This window comes from Malus sylvestris, chromosome 6 (genome assembly GCF_916048215.2).
Source record: "Malus sylvestris chromosome 6, drMalSylv7.2, whole genome shotgun sequence".
NCBI classification, from domain to species: domain Eukaryota; kingdom Viridiplantae; phylum Streptophyta; class Magnoliopsida; order Rosales; family Rosaceae; genus Malus; species Malus sylvestris.
Window position 1 is genome coordinate 26,074,477 of NC_062265.1, and position 17,352 is coordinate 26,091,828.

General features: G+C 38.5%; 3 protein-coding genes across 4 annotated transcripts; 1 reads left to right on the forward strand and 2 right to left on the reverse strand.

The window, feature by feature from the left end:
* The first annotated feature begins 360 nt into the window (after nt 1-360).
* Nucleotides 361-7,546, forward strand: LOC126626568 (respiratory burst oxidase homolog protein C-like). Its single transcript, XM_050295934.1, has 11 exons — nt 361-1,221; nt 1,305-1,467; nt 1,617-1,665; nt 1,767-1,880; nt 2,052-2,870; nt 3,184-3,279; nt 3,389-3,504; nt 3,713-3,815; nt 3,992-4,065; nt 5,492-6,069; nt 7,003-7,546. Exons 1-11 carry the CDS (start codon nt 615-617, stop codon nt 7,110-7,112), a joined length of 2,829 nt encoding a protein of 942 aa, XP_050151891.1. The 5' UTR covers nt 361-614; the 3' UTR covers nt 7,113-7,546.
* On the reverse strand, nt 7,476-12,517 carry LOC126626569 (uncharacterized). Of its 2 annotated transcripts, none has more exons than XM_050295935.1 (12): nt 12,254-12,517; nt 11,988-12,113; nt 11,785-11,896; nt 11,583-11,716; nt 11,324-11,468; nt 10,889-11,067; nt 9,973-10,213; nt 9,738-9,836; nt 9,382-9,542; nt 9,059-9,169; nt 8,579-8,667; nt 7,476-8,169 (listed from the first exon to the last, which is right to left on the reverse strand). In XM_050295935.1, exons 1-12 carry the CDS (start codon nt 12,320-12,322, stop codon nt 7,653-7,655), a joined length of 1,983 nt encoding a protein of 660 aa, XP_050151892.1. In that variant the 5' UTR covers nt 12,323-12,517; the 3' UTR covers nt 7,476-7,652. The 2 variants fall into 2 exon arrangements, with proteins under 2 accessions (XP_050151892.1, XP_050151893.1); XM_050295936.1 differs by having other exon boundaries at nt 9,382-9,527; nt 12,254-12,516.
* A 1,479-nt stretch (nt 12,518-13,996) lies between these two features.
* Nucleotides 13,997-16,179, reverse strand: LOC126626570 (inositol polyphosphate multikinase beta-like). Its single transcript, XM_050295937.1, has 2 exons — nt 16,014-16,179; nt 13,997-15,036 (listed from the first exon to the last, which is right to left on the reverse strand). The coding sequence occupies exon 2, from the start codon at nt 15,031-15,033 to the stop codon at nt 14,185-14,187; it is 849 nt and encodes a 282-aa protein (XP_050151894.1). The 5' UTR covers nt 15,034-15,036; nt 16,014-16,179; the 3' UTR covers nt 13,997-14,184.
* Nucleotides 16,180-17,352: the final 1,173 nt, after the last annotated feature.

Here is a 17,352-nt window from a genome sequence, read left to right on the forward strand (position 1 = left end):
AGAAAACGTAAAAAAGAAAAATGAGTGATTAAAGATAACTTACTTGAATGAGGATTTGGCTTGGGGTATAAAAGGCCGGACATGTTGACTTATCCCAGATTCATGAGATTCACGTTTACCTTAGAGGTTTATAGATAAAGAGAAAGTAAAAAAGAAAGAACAGTGATTAAAGATTGTAACTTTCTCAGCACCATCCAGACTACTCGACGAGACATCGCACAGGTCATAATATCAGAATTTGTAGTGTTAGCTGTTTACGCACACAAATGATAGGCAACCATCGACTGTTACAAAACTTATAAAAGTCTCACACTAATCAATCATTAAATAATTATTTCGCATTTGCGCGACTGATTCTAACAAAACTCGTAGATAGAATATACTTTCTTTGAAGTGGGAATGATCTGACCTGCTCTATAAATAATATAAACATCACATGCATACACTCCATCCACTAAGCCCCAGAAAGAAATGAAAGAAACAGAAAATAATTAACAACCCTTTTGGACTCTTCTCTCATTGCCAGCCTTTCCTTTGTTATAAGCAAAGAAACACACCAAGATCTTCAGCCTTAAAATTTCTTCCTCACAGAAACTCGTTTGGTTACTGAGAAAATGGGAACAAATGAGGCTGGAGGAGTTCATTACCACTCAGATACTGAGATCATCGGTGGTAACGAAAAAATGGCGAATTATAGCGGTCCGCTGAGCGGACCTCTTAGCGGACCACTGAACAAAAAAAGATCAGGCACAAAGAAGAATGCCAAGATCAACACACCGGAGCCAATCTCTGCTACCAAGCCTAGCATTAGTTCAAATGATGAAGAATCTTATGTCGAGGTCACTCTGGACGTCCGAGATGATTCTGTGGCGGTTCACAGCGTAAAACCTGCCGATCATCCTCCTCATGAAGATCACGAAGATCATGTTGAGCTGCTGGGAAAAGGGTTGGAGAAGAGCCGGTCTTTTGTTCGAAATGCTTCATTTCATATCAAGCGCCTGGCCTCGTTTTCAAAACAAGCAGTAGTAGCAGCAGTGCCTCATCATCATCCGCGAAGGCGGTTTGATCGAACACAGTCAGCGGCTGCCCCTGCATTGAAGGGCCTCAAGTTCATCAGCAAGACTGATGGGAATGAGTGGCCTGAAGTTGAGAAGAGGTTCTGCAAGCTCACTGCTTCCACCAATGGCCTGCTTTCCCGTGCGCTTTTCGGGGAATGTATAGGTACTAATAACAGCTTTTCCTAATGCTACTTCAATTTCTGTTTACATTTCTCATGTTTGATGTTTTGGAAAACTCTTATGTAGGAATGAACAAGGAATCGAAAGAGTTTGCAGGGAAGCTTTTCGATGCGCTTGCTCGAAAGCTCGACATCAAAGGCGATTCTATCAATGAGGATCAGCTGAAAGAGTTATGGGATCAAATCTCTGAGCAGGGATTTGACTCCAGGCTTCAAACTTTCTTTGACATGTAGTTTACTTCATGCTCATCCCAGTTTTTTTTTCTTTTCGAGATTTCCTGAAGCAATCGCTAAAATTAAAAACTATAAATGGAATGGTTATCAAACGAACTCTTAATTTCTCTATTCTTTCTCATCTTTTAAACATGAAAAATTTCAGGGTTGATAAAGATGCAGATGGAAGAATCACCATAGAGGAAGTCAAGGAGGTATGGCAGAAAGAATCACCAAAAGTTAAATTAATTCATGTGATTTTTGTGTAGGTCTCTCAGGACATTTTCGAAATTAATTTTTTTAATCCGAGATGCAGATTATTAGCTTCAGTGCTTCTGCCAACAAGCTCTCAAACATCCAAAAACAAGCAGATGAGTATGCAGCATTGATCATGGAAGAGTTAGATCCAGACAATCTCGGATACATCATGGTAAATAGTTTTTTCATTTTATTCACTTTCTAATTAATCGAATCTTAACTGCGGAAGGGAGGATTCAAACTTAGGGATGGAGAGGGGAGCACACAACTCTAGCCAGAGTTCTTAATTTTAAAATTCTCAAGTCCTTGGTTCATTTGATGATGGTGACGAATGTGGGAACAGATAGACAGCCTCGAAACGCTCTTGTTGGAAGGACCGGAAGAGACTGCAGCTGCGGCAAGAGGAAAAGACAGCCGAAACCTAAGCAGAATGCTGAGCCAGAAGCTCAAGCCTACAAGAGAGCATCCATTAACAAGGTGTTATAACAATACAAAGTACTTCTTGCAAGACAATTGGAAGAGAGTTTGGGTAATGATCCTGTGGCTCGGAATCACGTTAGGTCTATTCGTGTACAAATTCATGCAGTATCGAAACAAGGCAGCGTACGAAGTGATGGGACACTGCGTCTGCATGGCGAAAGGTGCAGCGGAGACACTCAAATTCAACATGGCGCTCATTCTCCTCCCGGTCTGCCGGAACACCATAACCTTGCTCCGAAACAAGACCAAACTAGGAGGCGTTATCCCCTTCGACGACAATCTCAATTTCCACAAGGTGATAGCTGTGGGGATTGGGTTTGGAGTTGGGATACATGCAATCTACCATATGGCCTGCGACTTCCCGAGGCTCATTCATGCGAACAGCGATGACTACGAGCTGATGAAGCCATTTTTCGGGGAGGTGCAGCCTTCGAGTTACTGGTATTTCGTGAAATCTTTGGAGGGAGTGAGTGGGATTGTCATGGTGGTTTTGATGGCGGTTGCATTCACATTGGCTGCTCCTTGTTTCAGAAGAGGTAAAGTTAACCTGCCTAAGCCTCTGAATAAGCTCGCTGGGTTCAATGCCTTTTGGTATTCCCACCACCTTTTCGTCATAGTCTATGTCCTGCTGATTATCCATGGAGTTCACCTGTATCTGACCAAGAAATGGTACCAGAAAACAGTAAGAAACCTTCTTAACTACCTCATGTTTACAATAAAAACAACCCTGCAACGTTGATGTCCCTGTGATAGTATCTCAAGCTAATCATGAACTGTCATGTGAGAACGTTAAACATGATTAGTTTGGAATACCGTTATAGTGACATCACTGTTGTAGACAAGTTTCTCTCCATACTTCACCTTTTTACTGTTGTATCAATTTGTCCGACGACGTTCATTTTGTAATAATTGACGTTTTGCATAAAGAATTTCTATATGATTAATGTATGATTTTTTTTGTTGTAACACTTATTTCATGGTCATGGCATTGACAGACATGGATGTACCTAGCTGTTCCACTCACACTCTATGCTGGTGAAAGATTAGTTAGGGCACTCAGATCCAGCATCAAGCCCGTTCAGATTCTAAAGGTAAGCAACTTTATATATATTGGAGAAAATACCACCAAATGATTAATATAAAAAATTAACAAAAATGACATTTATAGATCTGATTATTATTTGTTTAATTATGGTGAAGGTGGCTCTCTACCCTGGTAATGTCTTGGCACTTCATTTGTCCAAGCCTCAAGGCTTCAGATACCATAGTGGGCAATACATGTTTGTTAATTGTGCTGCTGTGTCGCCATTTGAATGGTAATTAACCTTAATCATTGTTTTAACATATGAATGAATTAAATTGTCATGCATGATTGTGCCACATTTTTAATCATATAGCTACTAAGTGGAATTAGGTTTACGATTTTGATTAATAGTCTAACAATATAACATTATGATCCTATGATCCTTACATGTCTTTTTCTCACGCACTTGTCTATTTTCTTGTGTTGTTAATGTACAAAAGGCACCCGTTTTCCATCACCTCGGCCCCTGGAGATGACCACCTCAGTGTTCATATCCGGATCGTCGGAGATTGGACCCGACAACTTAAAACGGTGTTCTCAAAGGTGCGTCTGCGATCACAAACTTAATTACTTAATTACATACACTGCAAGTGTAGCTAGATTTTCCTTAAAGAACAAATATTGACATGTATAACATAATTGTATATGGATATAATTGAGTCCCACATTCTAACTAATAATCTCATGGGATGTTAATCTTGTTGTGCTGATTTGTTTAGGTATGCCAACCACCTCCTAGTGGGAAAAGTGGACTCCTTACAGCTGACCACATGCAAGGAGCTGAAAACTTGATGTGAGTAACAATAACTTAAGGATTAATTAGCTGGTAATGCTCCACTAAATCATGAGTTTAGTAACATCTCTTAATGGGTAAAAACAAGGTTGTCAATTTCGCTAATCGGGCTGCAAGCACGGGCCTAGCATCTAGGCGGCTTAAGCAGCTTAGGTGATTCTTTTAATTTTAATTTTCAAACGCTTAAAGATTAATCAGGTGGTCGTCAGCTGCCTAACCCCTAGGCGCAGCCCTAGGAGGCGTTAGGTGGAGATTTTTAGAACAGGAAAAAAGAAAGCAAAAAAAAATCTAGTGTTTAAATCTAGGATAATGAGGGTAAGGTAAAAGTGCCTAGCTACTAGAGAATTTTTTTTAATCTATTCTCCACCTATATTTTATTGTATCTATCTCTCTATAATTAATTTACGTAGGCAACTTAAATGATCAGATAATTGGACACAATGGGATATACACTGGCTATCAATTTGGTCATTAGTAGACAAAATATTCCCAATTGCATATACTTGTAGGACAAAAGAAGAAAAGGTAGTTAATCTTGATTGGTTGTGCTTAAAGAAAATAAGATAAACGCCTAAACATGGATGTGGTCTATCATTTTTCCTGATGTGATGTTCACATATTTTTTTTACTTTCCATATACCGTATTAATTTTCGGACGTCTAATCAAATAAATTGAAGAATATCAAATAACAAAAATTAATAATATGTATGTGAGAAATAAAAATAAGTGTGTGAATAACACATCATTTCTCTAAAGTAGAAGACTAGGTGGCCTTAGTTTTTCCTTCTTTGTTATTTCCTTTGCTCATGATAAAGTTGCTTTGTGTCTTTTCTGACAACGACTAATGAGGGAAAGAAAATTTGTCTACTTTATGGGTGCTGGTTGGCCTGTATCTTAAGCCAATTAGCACTATTGTCGTTGAAAAATGCTAAGAATATTTTTTCAAAGTTGAATGTTAATTTCTGTGCTAACATTTTAAAACATTGTGCAAAAAATATGAGGTAGCAGAGAGTCCATATAGAGTTCCACTTTTGAAAAAGTCTCCTTAGCATTTCTCTTGTTCGTTTTAACTTTCTCATATGGGAAATGCTAAGGAGTCTCTCTCAAAAGTGGGACTCTCTATAGACTCTCTAGTAACTGATGTTTTTTGCACAATGTTTTATAGTGTTGGCACTAGAATTGTATCACCACAGTGTGCAAAAAACAAAAGTCGGCGGAGAGTCCATAAAAAATCTCACTTTAAGAGAGTCCCCTTAGTATTTCTCTTTTCATATTACAATATACGATTAACTTTAGAATACCGCGACTTCACATTTTTAGGTAAAGTTCTAATAATGAGGCATATTATTATTTTTTTCTTTTTCTTTCTTGATGTTAGTGGGAAGTGATTAGTGTGATGATTTATTTATTTATTTTTGAAAACAGATTTCCAAGAGTGTTGATCGATGGACCCTATGGAGCACCAGCTCAAGAATACAAGACCTATGAAGTGGTGTTGTTGGTAGGGCTAGGGATTGGGGCAACCCCAATGATTAGCATTTTGAAGGACATAGTGAACAATATCAAGGCCATGGAGGAAGAGGAGGAGGACAATGCTTTAGAAAATGGTGGTGGTGGTGGTGGCGGGGGCACCAAGTTACCACACAAATCATCAAAAACACAAGCTGGATCGACCTCGGTGGGACACCATAACTTTAAGACCAAGCGGGCGTATTTTTATTGGGTGACACGGGAACAGGGCTCCTTTGATTGGTTCAAAGGAGCGATGAATGAGGTGGCGGAATTGGACCACAACAGGGTTATTGAATTTCACAATTATTGCACTAGTGTGTATGAAGAAGGTGATGCACGTTCTGCCCTCATTGCCATGCTTCAGTCTTTGAGTCATGCAAAGAATGGTGTCGACATTGTCTCCGGCACACGTGTCAAATCGCACTTTGCCAAGCCAAACTGGCGTGAGGTCTACAAGCGGATTGCACTCGATCACACCGATGCTAGAGTTGGTGAGTTCCCTTCCCTCTGCCACAAAACTTCATCACACAACAAATTTTGAAGGAAAAAAAAATAAAAATTTTAATTTCCCTAATATGGGAGGAATTTAAAGTACTCGTGTTATGAAAATTGTTTTCAAAATATAATTTATAATTGCAATGTCATAGTAACAGTATTCCAAATCAATAAGTTTTATACTTTCTCACATAATAATGCATAATTGACTTAAAATGTTGTCACTATGACATTTAGTCACGTGGAAGTTCTGCTCCACTAAGAGCATCTTCAAATGAGATGTCAAATCCTAGGTAGAGATGTCACTGTGCGTATTTGATATAAAAAAATCCTTCCAATCAAAGTGTTATTTGCTAATTTGATTTCAAGCCTTTGTGATTAGGAGTCAAATTTGACATCAACGTCAAATTTATTTTTAACTAATTTTAATGGTGGGTTCCTTAGTCCACTAACATTTACAAATTTTGTTTCAACAATTTTTTTAAATATAACAATCATTTAAAGCTCTATATTAATAAGAAAATAGCATTTGACAATTCAGTTAGAGAAGTACAAAATTTGACATAAGACTTCGGATGGGATTTAGGAATGATCTAATACACCAAATATTCCTCAAAAAATAACATATCACATTTACAAACTATTAGTAACCACATCTTTTTATATAGGATAAGGTTTCTCGTAAAGCATAACTTTTTTTAAAAGTATGAATAACAATTCTCTTTGTTTTAACGTGTTACACATATTAGCTTTCCTAGTTCCTTTTACTATCGCATTTATGTCGTCGTTAAAGAAAGTCATTGGTTGGATAATATTCTAGGGGGTGCCGTTGTTGAGGATGATAGAACGTGGATGACCATCAACACAATATCAATGTCTTAATCATGTTCAATTATTTAACCAGAAGGGGTTGTTTTTGTGTCGTGCAGGGGTGTTCTACTGCGGGCCACCGGCGCTTACCGAAGAGCTACGCCAGCTGTCCCTCGACTTCTCTCACAAAACCTCCACCCGATTTGAGTTCCACAAAGAAAACTTCTGATAACACAAGTCTGTCCCACATATTATATATATAATTATAATTATACAAGTTAATTACAGGTTGGATTGAAGAGATGTGCAAACCATGTTGTACAATGATGTAATCGTTGTAATCTCTTATTATCATGTGAGATGAGAGAGAATAAGAGAAGATAATATTTTGTAATGATAGAATCTCTCAGGTTTTAGGAGAAATTCTTAGGTACGGCTGACGCAGCAACACACTCATTAGGATTTGAGACTCACATGTAAAGTCGCATATTGTTAAGGTATTGTCGTGTGCAGCAGCCGCATCTTAAATTCTCCCGTATTGTAGCATAAAGTTTGTATTCGAGTTATTTTCTTTTTCCTTAACTTATACATAGAAGAGAATGTGGATGTATTTTTAAGTCATATATGATAATCATATAAGGTTGTGTTTGGTCAAGAAGATAATTTCCCAAGGGAACTTCCCAGTGTAATGGCAAGCTTGTAATTTCACAAGCTTCTGGTACTTATACGACTCACAAGTTTAAACGGCTAGTTTGGCGGCGGTCATGTTTTATTTATGCTTCCTTTTTAGCCTCTGGAAATTTGGTTTCATTAGTTGGCTACCAGTTACGGGTTGGTTTGGAGCAGAAATAGGCTGGGATGGGATCAAAGGCCTCTTTACCTCAACAATCGGATTCTTTGTGCCGCCGGCATTGTTTGTGAGGATCGGAGACACTGATTCTCTTTTGAACTGTCTCGGCACCTCGAGTCTCTCTAGAATTCTTGATGTTTTCGCGTCAAGTTGCCGGTTACCATCTGGTGGCGATAGGGCTGATTGATCTAGCTTCGGTTTGGAAGTGCAAACTGGAGAATGTAGCTCGGAGACATCATTGACGATCAGCTTCTCCCACTCTTCTGTAATGCAAGCAGATGCTTTGTCTTCTATGGCTGTCGGATCACAGTGTGAGGCTTCGTGTCTGATGATTGGAAGATCTATTGTTGAATTTGACTGTGCAGCCACTTCTGGAAGTTTTGGTTCGGTTGCGTTTGGCTCATAGGTTTGCTCTTCAAATCCAGGGGCTATTGATCTGAAATATTCACGTCAAAAAGCAATTAACAGATGGAACTTTCACCATTAGTTCTCGTATATAGGTGCTAAACACCCTGAATAACACTAGTGAATTGAAAATCAGTCCTAGACACGTGCCTAAATAACAATATCGATGAAAATGAGGCCATCCTTGTACACAAAAACCTTGAGTTGGATCATGAAAAAGTAGACCGTGACTAGATATCTTCAATGATGACAAAAGAAAAAAAAAACCGAAACATTCATGCTGAGTAACAAAATCCATGTTTTCAACATTCGCTTCCTCTACCATTTATAAAACATGAAACGGGCGTGCTGAGAGTAACAAGAGCCAATTGGTGCCTGTATATCTGTACGATTATTTCTATATGTTATGCAGGCTCAAGGTGGATGAAGAGAACAATTACCCCAACTGTAAGCTCTCCTTTACAAGCAAGTTTAAATTCTGATGGAAGCCCCTCTCGTGCAGCATGGGATTATAATCTCTAACATCAATCTGCACAAATATTTGGCGGAATCACTGCATCATGCAACAATCTAAGCATTGAAATGCACGCACATAACTCAATTTTATAGACGTTCTGTGATAAAAGTCACTAATCTAACTCATGAATCTGGTAAAATATATTGATCTCTTCACCAACACTCTGCACTAACAACATATTTAAGATATTGAAAACAACAAATAATTCCTGGGAAAATTTGGTTCAAATTGTAGCTTACACCATGCAGCACTTTGTGGTCTAGACGAATTGTGAAACTCAACAACCTTGTCAAACTAGATATTTAAAGAAATTGATTCAAGTCGCTTACTCATAAGAAGGATTAAAAGAAAAGGATTTTCCCAGTATTTTCCAGAAGAATGCAAGCAGAAACATGGTTCATACCTTTGACAAAGATTCTTTAATTGAGTTCTCAATCTCCTTACGTACTGAAGAACTAGTTGTTAATTGGTTGAGATTGGGAATGTGCAAAACTTCCTCTGATCCGGCAATGCGCTGCAAATAATATAATAATGGTTAACAGAGATACAAGATATAGCAGAGTAGAGAAAATAAATGCAAAATAATTAGCCAATGCATATAATCCATGCTATATGGAACTAAAACTAGACCAAGCTGGAAGCACAGAAACAATGATATACACAGCACAAAGATAATTGTTGCGTAAAGAATTTTAGTATTTCAGGAACTTCAAGAGAAATATTCACTCTGAGAAGCATCGGCCCGTTGCCCGAAGGTTGAAGAATATAATAACAGTGCAATGTGCCCTCCGTCATACTTTCTACATTACAATTTGAAGAGCATAACAGACACTGGTCCATTGAATGTAGTGCACTGCAAATCCCACGGAAAACTGCAAATTTGTAGCCTGGTTAGGAGAAAAGAACAAAATGTGAACATAGATAAGAGTTACTGAAGCATTCAGAGAATCCCTGCAAGTCCTATTATTAGACATCCACAAAGTCTCTGAACTAGGTTGTCCTGGATTAACGTATCAGCAACTCTTACTGGTATCCAAGCGAAGCGACAAACCAAAAAAAATCAAAGGAGGCCTTCAACGCACGTTGAGTATTCAATTCTGACTGATCAATTTCATCCGGACTAGTTTCTATCTCATGAAAAGTTGATGGAATCACAACATAGGAAGCTCCCATTATAACACCTGTGATAAAAAGCCCAAGAAAGGGGTAGTTAATCAATGCTGAGACCAAAAACTGAAAGGACCGATCAATTCTTTAGTGACTTTCTAGTAAGCTCAGAAGGAACTAATAAATGTCAGCTTCAAGCTTAACATTTACCTTCGCTTAGAGACCCCATGTTAGTCCTCTCAATGACATTGAAGTCAATTGGCGAAGAACAACGCTTGAGCTTCATAGAGCTTGGGAATGAGGGCAGTAAAAGGATTGTTTTTACTCCAACTTTCACAGAATCTTCAATCACATCACATCTTCCAAGATTACAGCCTGTGACCGGACAAGAAAGTTCCTCGCTTCTATTTCTAACAGCATCTTCCAGCGAAATGCCATGACATCTGCATGTCTATAAGCAGTAAACCTATAATCAAGATCTTAATTGTAGACTTAAATTGTGAAGTTGAAATAAATGAAAATGGAGGAACGAAGGAGTATATCATCATGATGTCTTCCATACTGCTTCTATGCAGGGAGGATAGAGCAACTGTAAATTAAGTTTACTCAGATTTTAACTAAGCAGCTCTCTAATTAAGTGATAGCAGTTGCTTGGAATAACAGAACAAACCATACAGTGCAGATATCATTGTACTATGCTCACGATTTTACGACTGTTAATACAATCTTCTTGAAGCAATGATAACCCACACATAATCAACCTAACATAATCCAGGACAGAAATTAAAAATATGAACCAAATTCCTCTCTATCCATCATGACAGCTATTTCAGTTAGCTTTTGGATCTCAAGAAAATGAAAGCCATGTATTACTCTACTTGTGATAAATATCAGTGTCTCAGGCCAGATGATGATGCTGTAACAACTCTAAGCAGTTTTCACTTTAACACCACAAATCATAAGTTCATAACTTAAGATTTTAAATGATGCTCAGTAGTCAGTACATAAGTTATGATGGCAAATATGACCACAAAAATCCACCACCCATGAAGGTTTTTCAGCCAACATGGATGGTTCACACGTAGAGGAACTATAAAGTTTGACAAAGGAGTATTACATATAGTACCTGACAGGGATAGAAACCATCGATAATTGGATTGACAGATATATACAAGTTGCAGGATATCTGGTTCACAGAGCCCACAAGGTTGTTCTTGAAGTTAAAACGAGCTTGCAATGGTTCTTCAACGTCATCCTTTAAATCCTGTAACCATCGGTTTACCAGGCCATGCAATACTTTGATATCTGCAAGTTTTGTTAATAGTAAGAACAAACTAACCCCAGCTTGTGGCCTTGAACGGCTACAATGATTCCAGTCTCTTAGACTGTAATGACAACTATTAACATACATAGAGAGAATTAGTGAAATGGAAAGAGCACTTGAAGGAAGTATATGGCCATCCGTTTATGCTCTCACGCACATGAAAGATTTTTTTTTCATTAATCAAAGTTGGCTGCCCTAGTATCCTACATACAGAGATGAATGATAGGAGTGGAAAACCTGGGAGATATGCTTGAAATGAGCAATTATCAAGATCAGAGATACATGTTTGAAAATTGTTGAAATTCTCTTTTGTATTGCTCAGATGGGATGATCTTTGCTCAAACAGCACAAAATCGACAGAAACACACTTTTCGGCTGCCGCCTGTGGAAAAAGAAGCCAACACCAAAAGAAAACTCTGCCATGAGAAGCAAGCTGCAAAAGTAAGCATGGCGAAAAATGAAAACACTGAAGATAAGTAAGCAATGAAAGGCTAACCGTGATAGTTTTTTGCATGACGAAGTCGACATCTCGAGGCAAACAGGAGGTTATGACAATCACTTTTCTCATGATATCTTTACCTCCCCGGTGGTACAAAACTTGATCATTTAGGACACTGGAAAGTTTCACACCTGCGATAAATTAAACAGAAATTAACAAAATGAGCATGAAGAAGAAAACAATGGATCCCATAGATTACCCAAATCATCGATCTGAGGCCGAAATCCATGTGCAGGCAAGTTGTTAACCGCATGGTGGAAGTCGCGGAGATTGAAGTTTCCGCTCGGACTCGGTGTATATACGATCTTCATCTGCAAAAACGATATATTCAATCGCTCTCAGCCTCTCGGCCTCTCATGGAAAATAAAACAAACAGGTAGCCTGCATTACGAATTCACATACCTCATCGGACAAGGAAATCGGATTTTGAAAAACGTAGCACAGGCCAATCCGATCTCTGAGCGACTCCGATCTGCCCCACGGCGCCGGCGATGAAATGGCGTACAAATTCGCAAGCTGCAACAGCGACTAGCAAAATTTACCGGAAAAACGCATGCGATTCGTGAGTCGATCGATTTCGAAACAGCAATTTGTATGGATAATTTGTACGAATTGTTGCAATTTATAGAGAAATTAAACAGTGTTAATTGAACTGAATTGCTTCTTACCTGCTTCAAGTCTCTGAGAAATGGAAGCGGTAAGCTTCGCAGGTCCAGAACAAAGCACAACTCCACCATTGCGCTTCGTCTTCGTCTTCGATCGGTCTCGGAAAGCTCGACAGGTTTGGCGCGAAATAGCTAACAAATGACTGTTTGGTTTCTCGGAGTAGAGAATTGGGCCCCAAAATGCTATGTGCTGTGGACTTAAGTAAACGACATGCCGTGGAATGAGAAAGGTGCAAAATTAGCACCCAAAGCTAAGAAAAAACATAGGTCAAAGTTCATTTAGACGTACGATTTAGGGTTGGTTTGGAAGGTGTTTCAAAAGGACAGAAAGAGTTTTTTATAAATATATTTTTGAAACCAATTCTTGGTAAAAATGCAAGAAATCGTGGAAAAACACTTGACGTGCTTCTTGCAAGAAGGACATAGTAGTAGGAAGCACTTCAAGTGCTTTCGAGTTAGCTTGGAGATTTTGAAGTCGGGGGCAGTGATGTTGTTTGGATTCTTGCACGGGAAGCCATTGACGAAAATTGCTTGCTTTCCGGGCGGGGATGTAGGGAAAGTGTCTTGGAGGTTATTGTTAAGGTGGCAAATCAACTCATTGAGTTGTTAATGGATATCCATTAAAACCCGTTTAGTTTGATTTAGCTTTACATCACCATCACCACTACCAATCTCACCTTTATATTACAGTGATATCAAATTAAACAGGTCTGAGATATCTGAAGTAAAACAAATTTTGCAAGCTTAGAGTTCACTGCTGCATTTGAAATGGATTATGTTGTAAGAAGTGTTTTGGCTTAAAGGACAATTATATTTTTGCTTTTATCTGAGATATTTGCTTTTTACTCCTAGGTCGGCAGAGAGCATTCCATCATGGACCCTACTCGGACAGAAATTTGAGACATAATCCTATGTTTGTTTGATGTGCCGTCTTCGTTGTTATTACAGGAAAGGGAAATGGCTGCACTGATGCTTTAGACAGCGACATTGAGAAAATTTTGAAGAAAATATATGCTGTGAATTATTAGCAGCTCTTTTTCCATTTGATGGGCCCCCCAACAATGATATATAGAGCAATTTTTGTGTGAATATTTGGAGGAGTTCTTCGGTCCAAACGCCAGAAACAAGCGGCTGTCCGACCAATGACTCATCGGGTGGCACACGCTAGACGTGGGTCGTGTGATATACACCCAGTTACATGCTATAATTTGTCGTTACCTTACATTTCTAACATATAACCGGTTGTATATCCATCTCGTTTTGTGAAATGTGCAATATGATGAGAGATATACAAATAAGAAGATTTACAACCGATTATACTCCAGAATTTCCCATCCTAAAGGGGGAATCTGTCTAGTAACCGGTTGTGTATCCCGTTGCACCTAATCTCCGGCCACGATACGCAAGGGAGTATACAACCAGGGATAGCAAAAAATCTCTCCTCTTGTAGACCATGCCTGTTATGATCATACTCTGCTCTTAAAGTTCAAAGATATTTGTATGGGATATTGGTACTTACTCTAGGAAGACAATTGGTCGTACCCAGTGCACAAGGCTCCCGCTTTACGCAGGGTCTAGGAGAGGTGAATGTCGGCTAGCCTTACCCCTATTTATGAAGAGGCTGCTTCCAAGTCTCGAACCCGAGACCTACCGCTCATGGGCGAAGGCACTTGCCATCGCACCAAGTGCGACCTCTACTCTAGGAAGACAATTAAATCAAAAAAATTCAATAAACATCGTCAACAATTGAAATCATGAGCAGTATCAATTACTTCAGTAGCAAGAAAACTGAATATTCATGGATTTAGAATCCAAAATCCCCACAGGAGGAATGACAAAAGGAGAGTTCCCCTTAGGATACTGCATTTCTCCTAGCTGTTATTAGCATAAAATGCTTCTTCTTTTTCAGAGTTGTGGGCATAACATGCGTCGGGTCAAGTACTAGGATCGGTGACAATTTCTGAGATCATCCTTATCAAGGAGCAGAGCCCGCCCAAGAAGTTATGGTCGATTACACCTTTCCCATCGATCACATGAGCAAAATCAACAAGTTTAATTTGAGCACCTTGTTTCTTCCCTTGCTGCAACGATTCCTTGTCGTAAACCATCATAACTGAACAAGAGTAGAAATGGTAAATGGTCTGCTCCTCAAACCACGACTTCAGTACCAGCAACTGTGCCAATATCCCATTATGACCACCATAGACAGTCGATGCAAAACAACAATCTGGTTTGATATCTGAATCGGTAGATGGGTTAGAAGATACAAATTTCCTAAGAGTTAACTTAGTCTCATCAACGCTACCCCTCTGAATAACCGTCCTGTCTGGCTTCCAAACTCCAGTTTCTTTGTTTCCATGCACTTGGAGTCCAGATATCCTGAACCCCAGTTCCAGGCTCGCGGTTTCTCTATCTTTCTTAAGACACCTTTGGAGATAATCTTCAGCAGCTTGTGGGTACCATGTTCTGGCACCAATTTTAGCGTCCAATATACATGGATTGATTCGGCTTGAGACAATATCTTCCAAGGCCAGGTGAGGAGACAGGCCAGAACCATCAGACGCCTCTAAAAGCTTAGTGCCATGAAATACAGGGAAGAACTTGCGGATGTGGTCTGGAATCCTAGTGTCAGTAGAGAATGCTGTATAGAATGCTAACTCTTGGGATCCACGCTCGTCACTTTGAAGAGGCTTGTAAAAGTGCCCTGAATCATCCACAAGAGGGCCAAGCTTTCCACCACCGGCTTGGTGGCCAGCAACTTGATAATCTGGGACCTTAAACATGGTCTAGAAAATGAAGAGAATTATCAGATACATTCAAATGTGTTTCTGCAGGCAATATTCAATTAACGTATAAGAATTTGCTGATGCTACAACATGCAGAATCAACGTAGTGCCCTTGTGAATCCAAGAATTAAAACTTTATTGACAATTAGAAACAACAAGTATATCAATCACAAACTTCTCATCATCACGAAGTGAGATGGCAAACTTCAATGCTCCTAAATACAGTAAAGCAAATTTGTCTAGTAGATGCTTGGCTTCAAAACAATCAAAACAGGCAAATTCGTTTGGAAGTGCTTTTAAAATGGCTGAAAGCGCTTTTGATGAAAATGTTTTTGGAATCAATCCTTAGTAAAAATGCAAGTAAATCTAGGAAAAGCACTTAAGTGTTTCCTGGAAGAACTTTTTAGTGCTTCTGGAACCAAAAAAACATTTTCTCTAAAAGCATTTTCACTCATTTTAAAAGCACTTCCAAACGATCTCTAACTCAGCCAATAAATGAGTTTTCCGTTGCGCTAAAACTCACCAACTTAGCACATTCAACTCAAGGATAACTAATACTTTCTTAGTTCCTATAGAAAAGTAAATTTAGAATGATAGTAAGATGTATCCCAGAGCCAATTAGAACCCCTGCGATAACAATCCAGTACTGCAAGTTTCTGGCAGAAGGAACCTAAGCTTCTGACACCAAACACAAAAATAGCAACACCAAAAGGATTCCAAAAGTATTTAACATACCAAATACATCCAATTTCTAAGTAAATTTCAGATGGGTTTATACAAAAACCTATAAAAATACAGTCTTGAAGCAAAGAAAGCAAATTTAGAGTACCAAGAACCAGATTTTGCTATGAAATCAGAGAAAACTGAAATGCATTGGAATATCTACAAATCTAATCCAAGAATGCAAACCAAAACCCTTTTTCTCAGGGAACTTTGGACAGAAAGATTGTAGAGAGAGAGCAAGAGGAGAGATGTACCTGGATCTGGCTGCAATTGCTGTTGCTGGCGATGAAGGCTTGGCAGAGAAGCCTTTACCTTTCACTCGCTTTTGATTCCTGTGGCCACCAGAAAGAAACCTTTCTCTTTAAAACAACGGAATAAAAAAAGGATTTGTTGACTTCAAAACAAAGCTAAAGTTAAAGTGCTTATTGGACACTGGATTGGCTTCTTCATTTGGAAGAGAATCCTACGTTCTTCGAAATCACAATTTAATACGGTAGATTAAATTTTTAGATAAATTTATGAATTGTGTAATGGATTCGTATTTACGTTAATTAATATTTAAATAATAATTTAATCATCAACAATCATGTTATATGAATTATAAAATTCGATTTAAATATCCATCTAATATGTGCAAAAATTCTCATAAAAAATGCACACAAAAATGGTGCACACATGTCAAGGGACATTTTATTGTTTAACAAAAAAAAATAGTACTTTTATAAATATTGTAACATAACTCATGTGTTGTATCATTTATAATAATAATGGTAAATGATACTCTTAATATATCGTATGACTAGAATATAGTAATACAAAAACAAATACATATGTTATAATTTGAGTAGAATTATAAAGTCTTTTGACGTGTTCCAGTTACATAAAAAAACTATTCTACATGTCAAACTTTAATTGGGAGAAACATTAGAAATTTATCCCAAAGAAAGAAGCTTATTATCATCCATGTTTATTTAACCATGCACTGATGCACCCCCATTTACCCACCCTATTTTCCTAATGCACTGAGGCTCTTGGGAAAATTCTATGTCGATTTAACCCAAATCCCAAATCCATCATCACATTTCTTCATAATCATTAAAACAAAAGCAACCACATTTTTCTATTTTCTTACAAGCATCATCATTGTGTCTTTACTCATCATGATGTCTACCAAACTTTTCTTTGTTTAGTTTACTAGCTGAAGGGCATTTGGCTTGTTGTCCACTTTTGCTTTTACTTTGCAGCATTTGTCTGTAACTTTCATGCAGCCCACACCATGTGATATTTCCACTGAAAGCAAACACAGGTCACTTCATTGTTGCCAGCTCAAAATATGAGCCAATCACAACAATCTCCACCTTGGCGAATACACCATGCAAAATCCTTGCACCCATCACCAAAGCTCATTGGCCTTACGTACCAGCATACACACCCTGAATCAACCTCGTTGGTTCTGTTCTGATTCAGTCACTGCCAATGCATGTGCAGCTGCTGCAAGCTAAAAATCACCATTTAGCTTCAGTCATGATCTCGACACACCCTTGTCTCCTCCAACAAGTTTTCCTCTTCTTCATTGTCTGTAACCTGGAAACT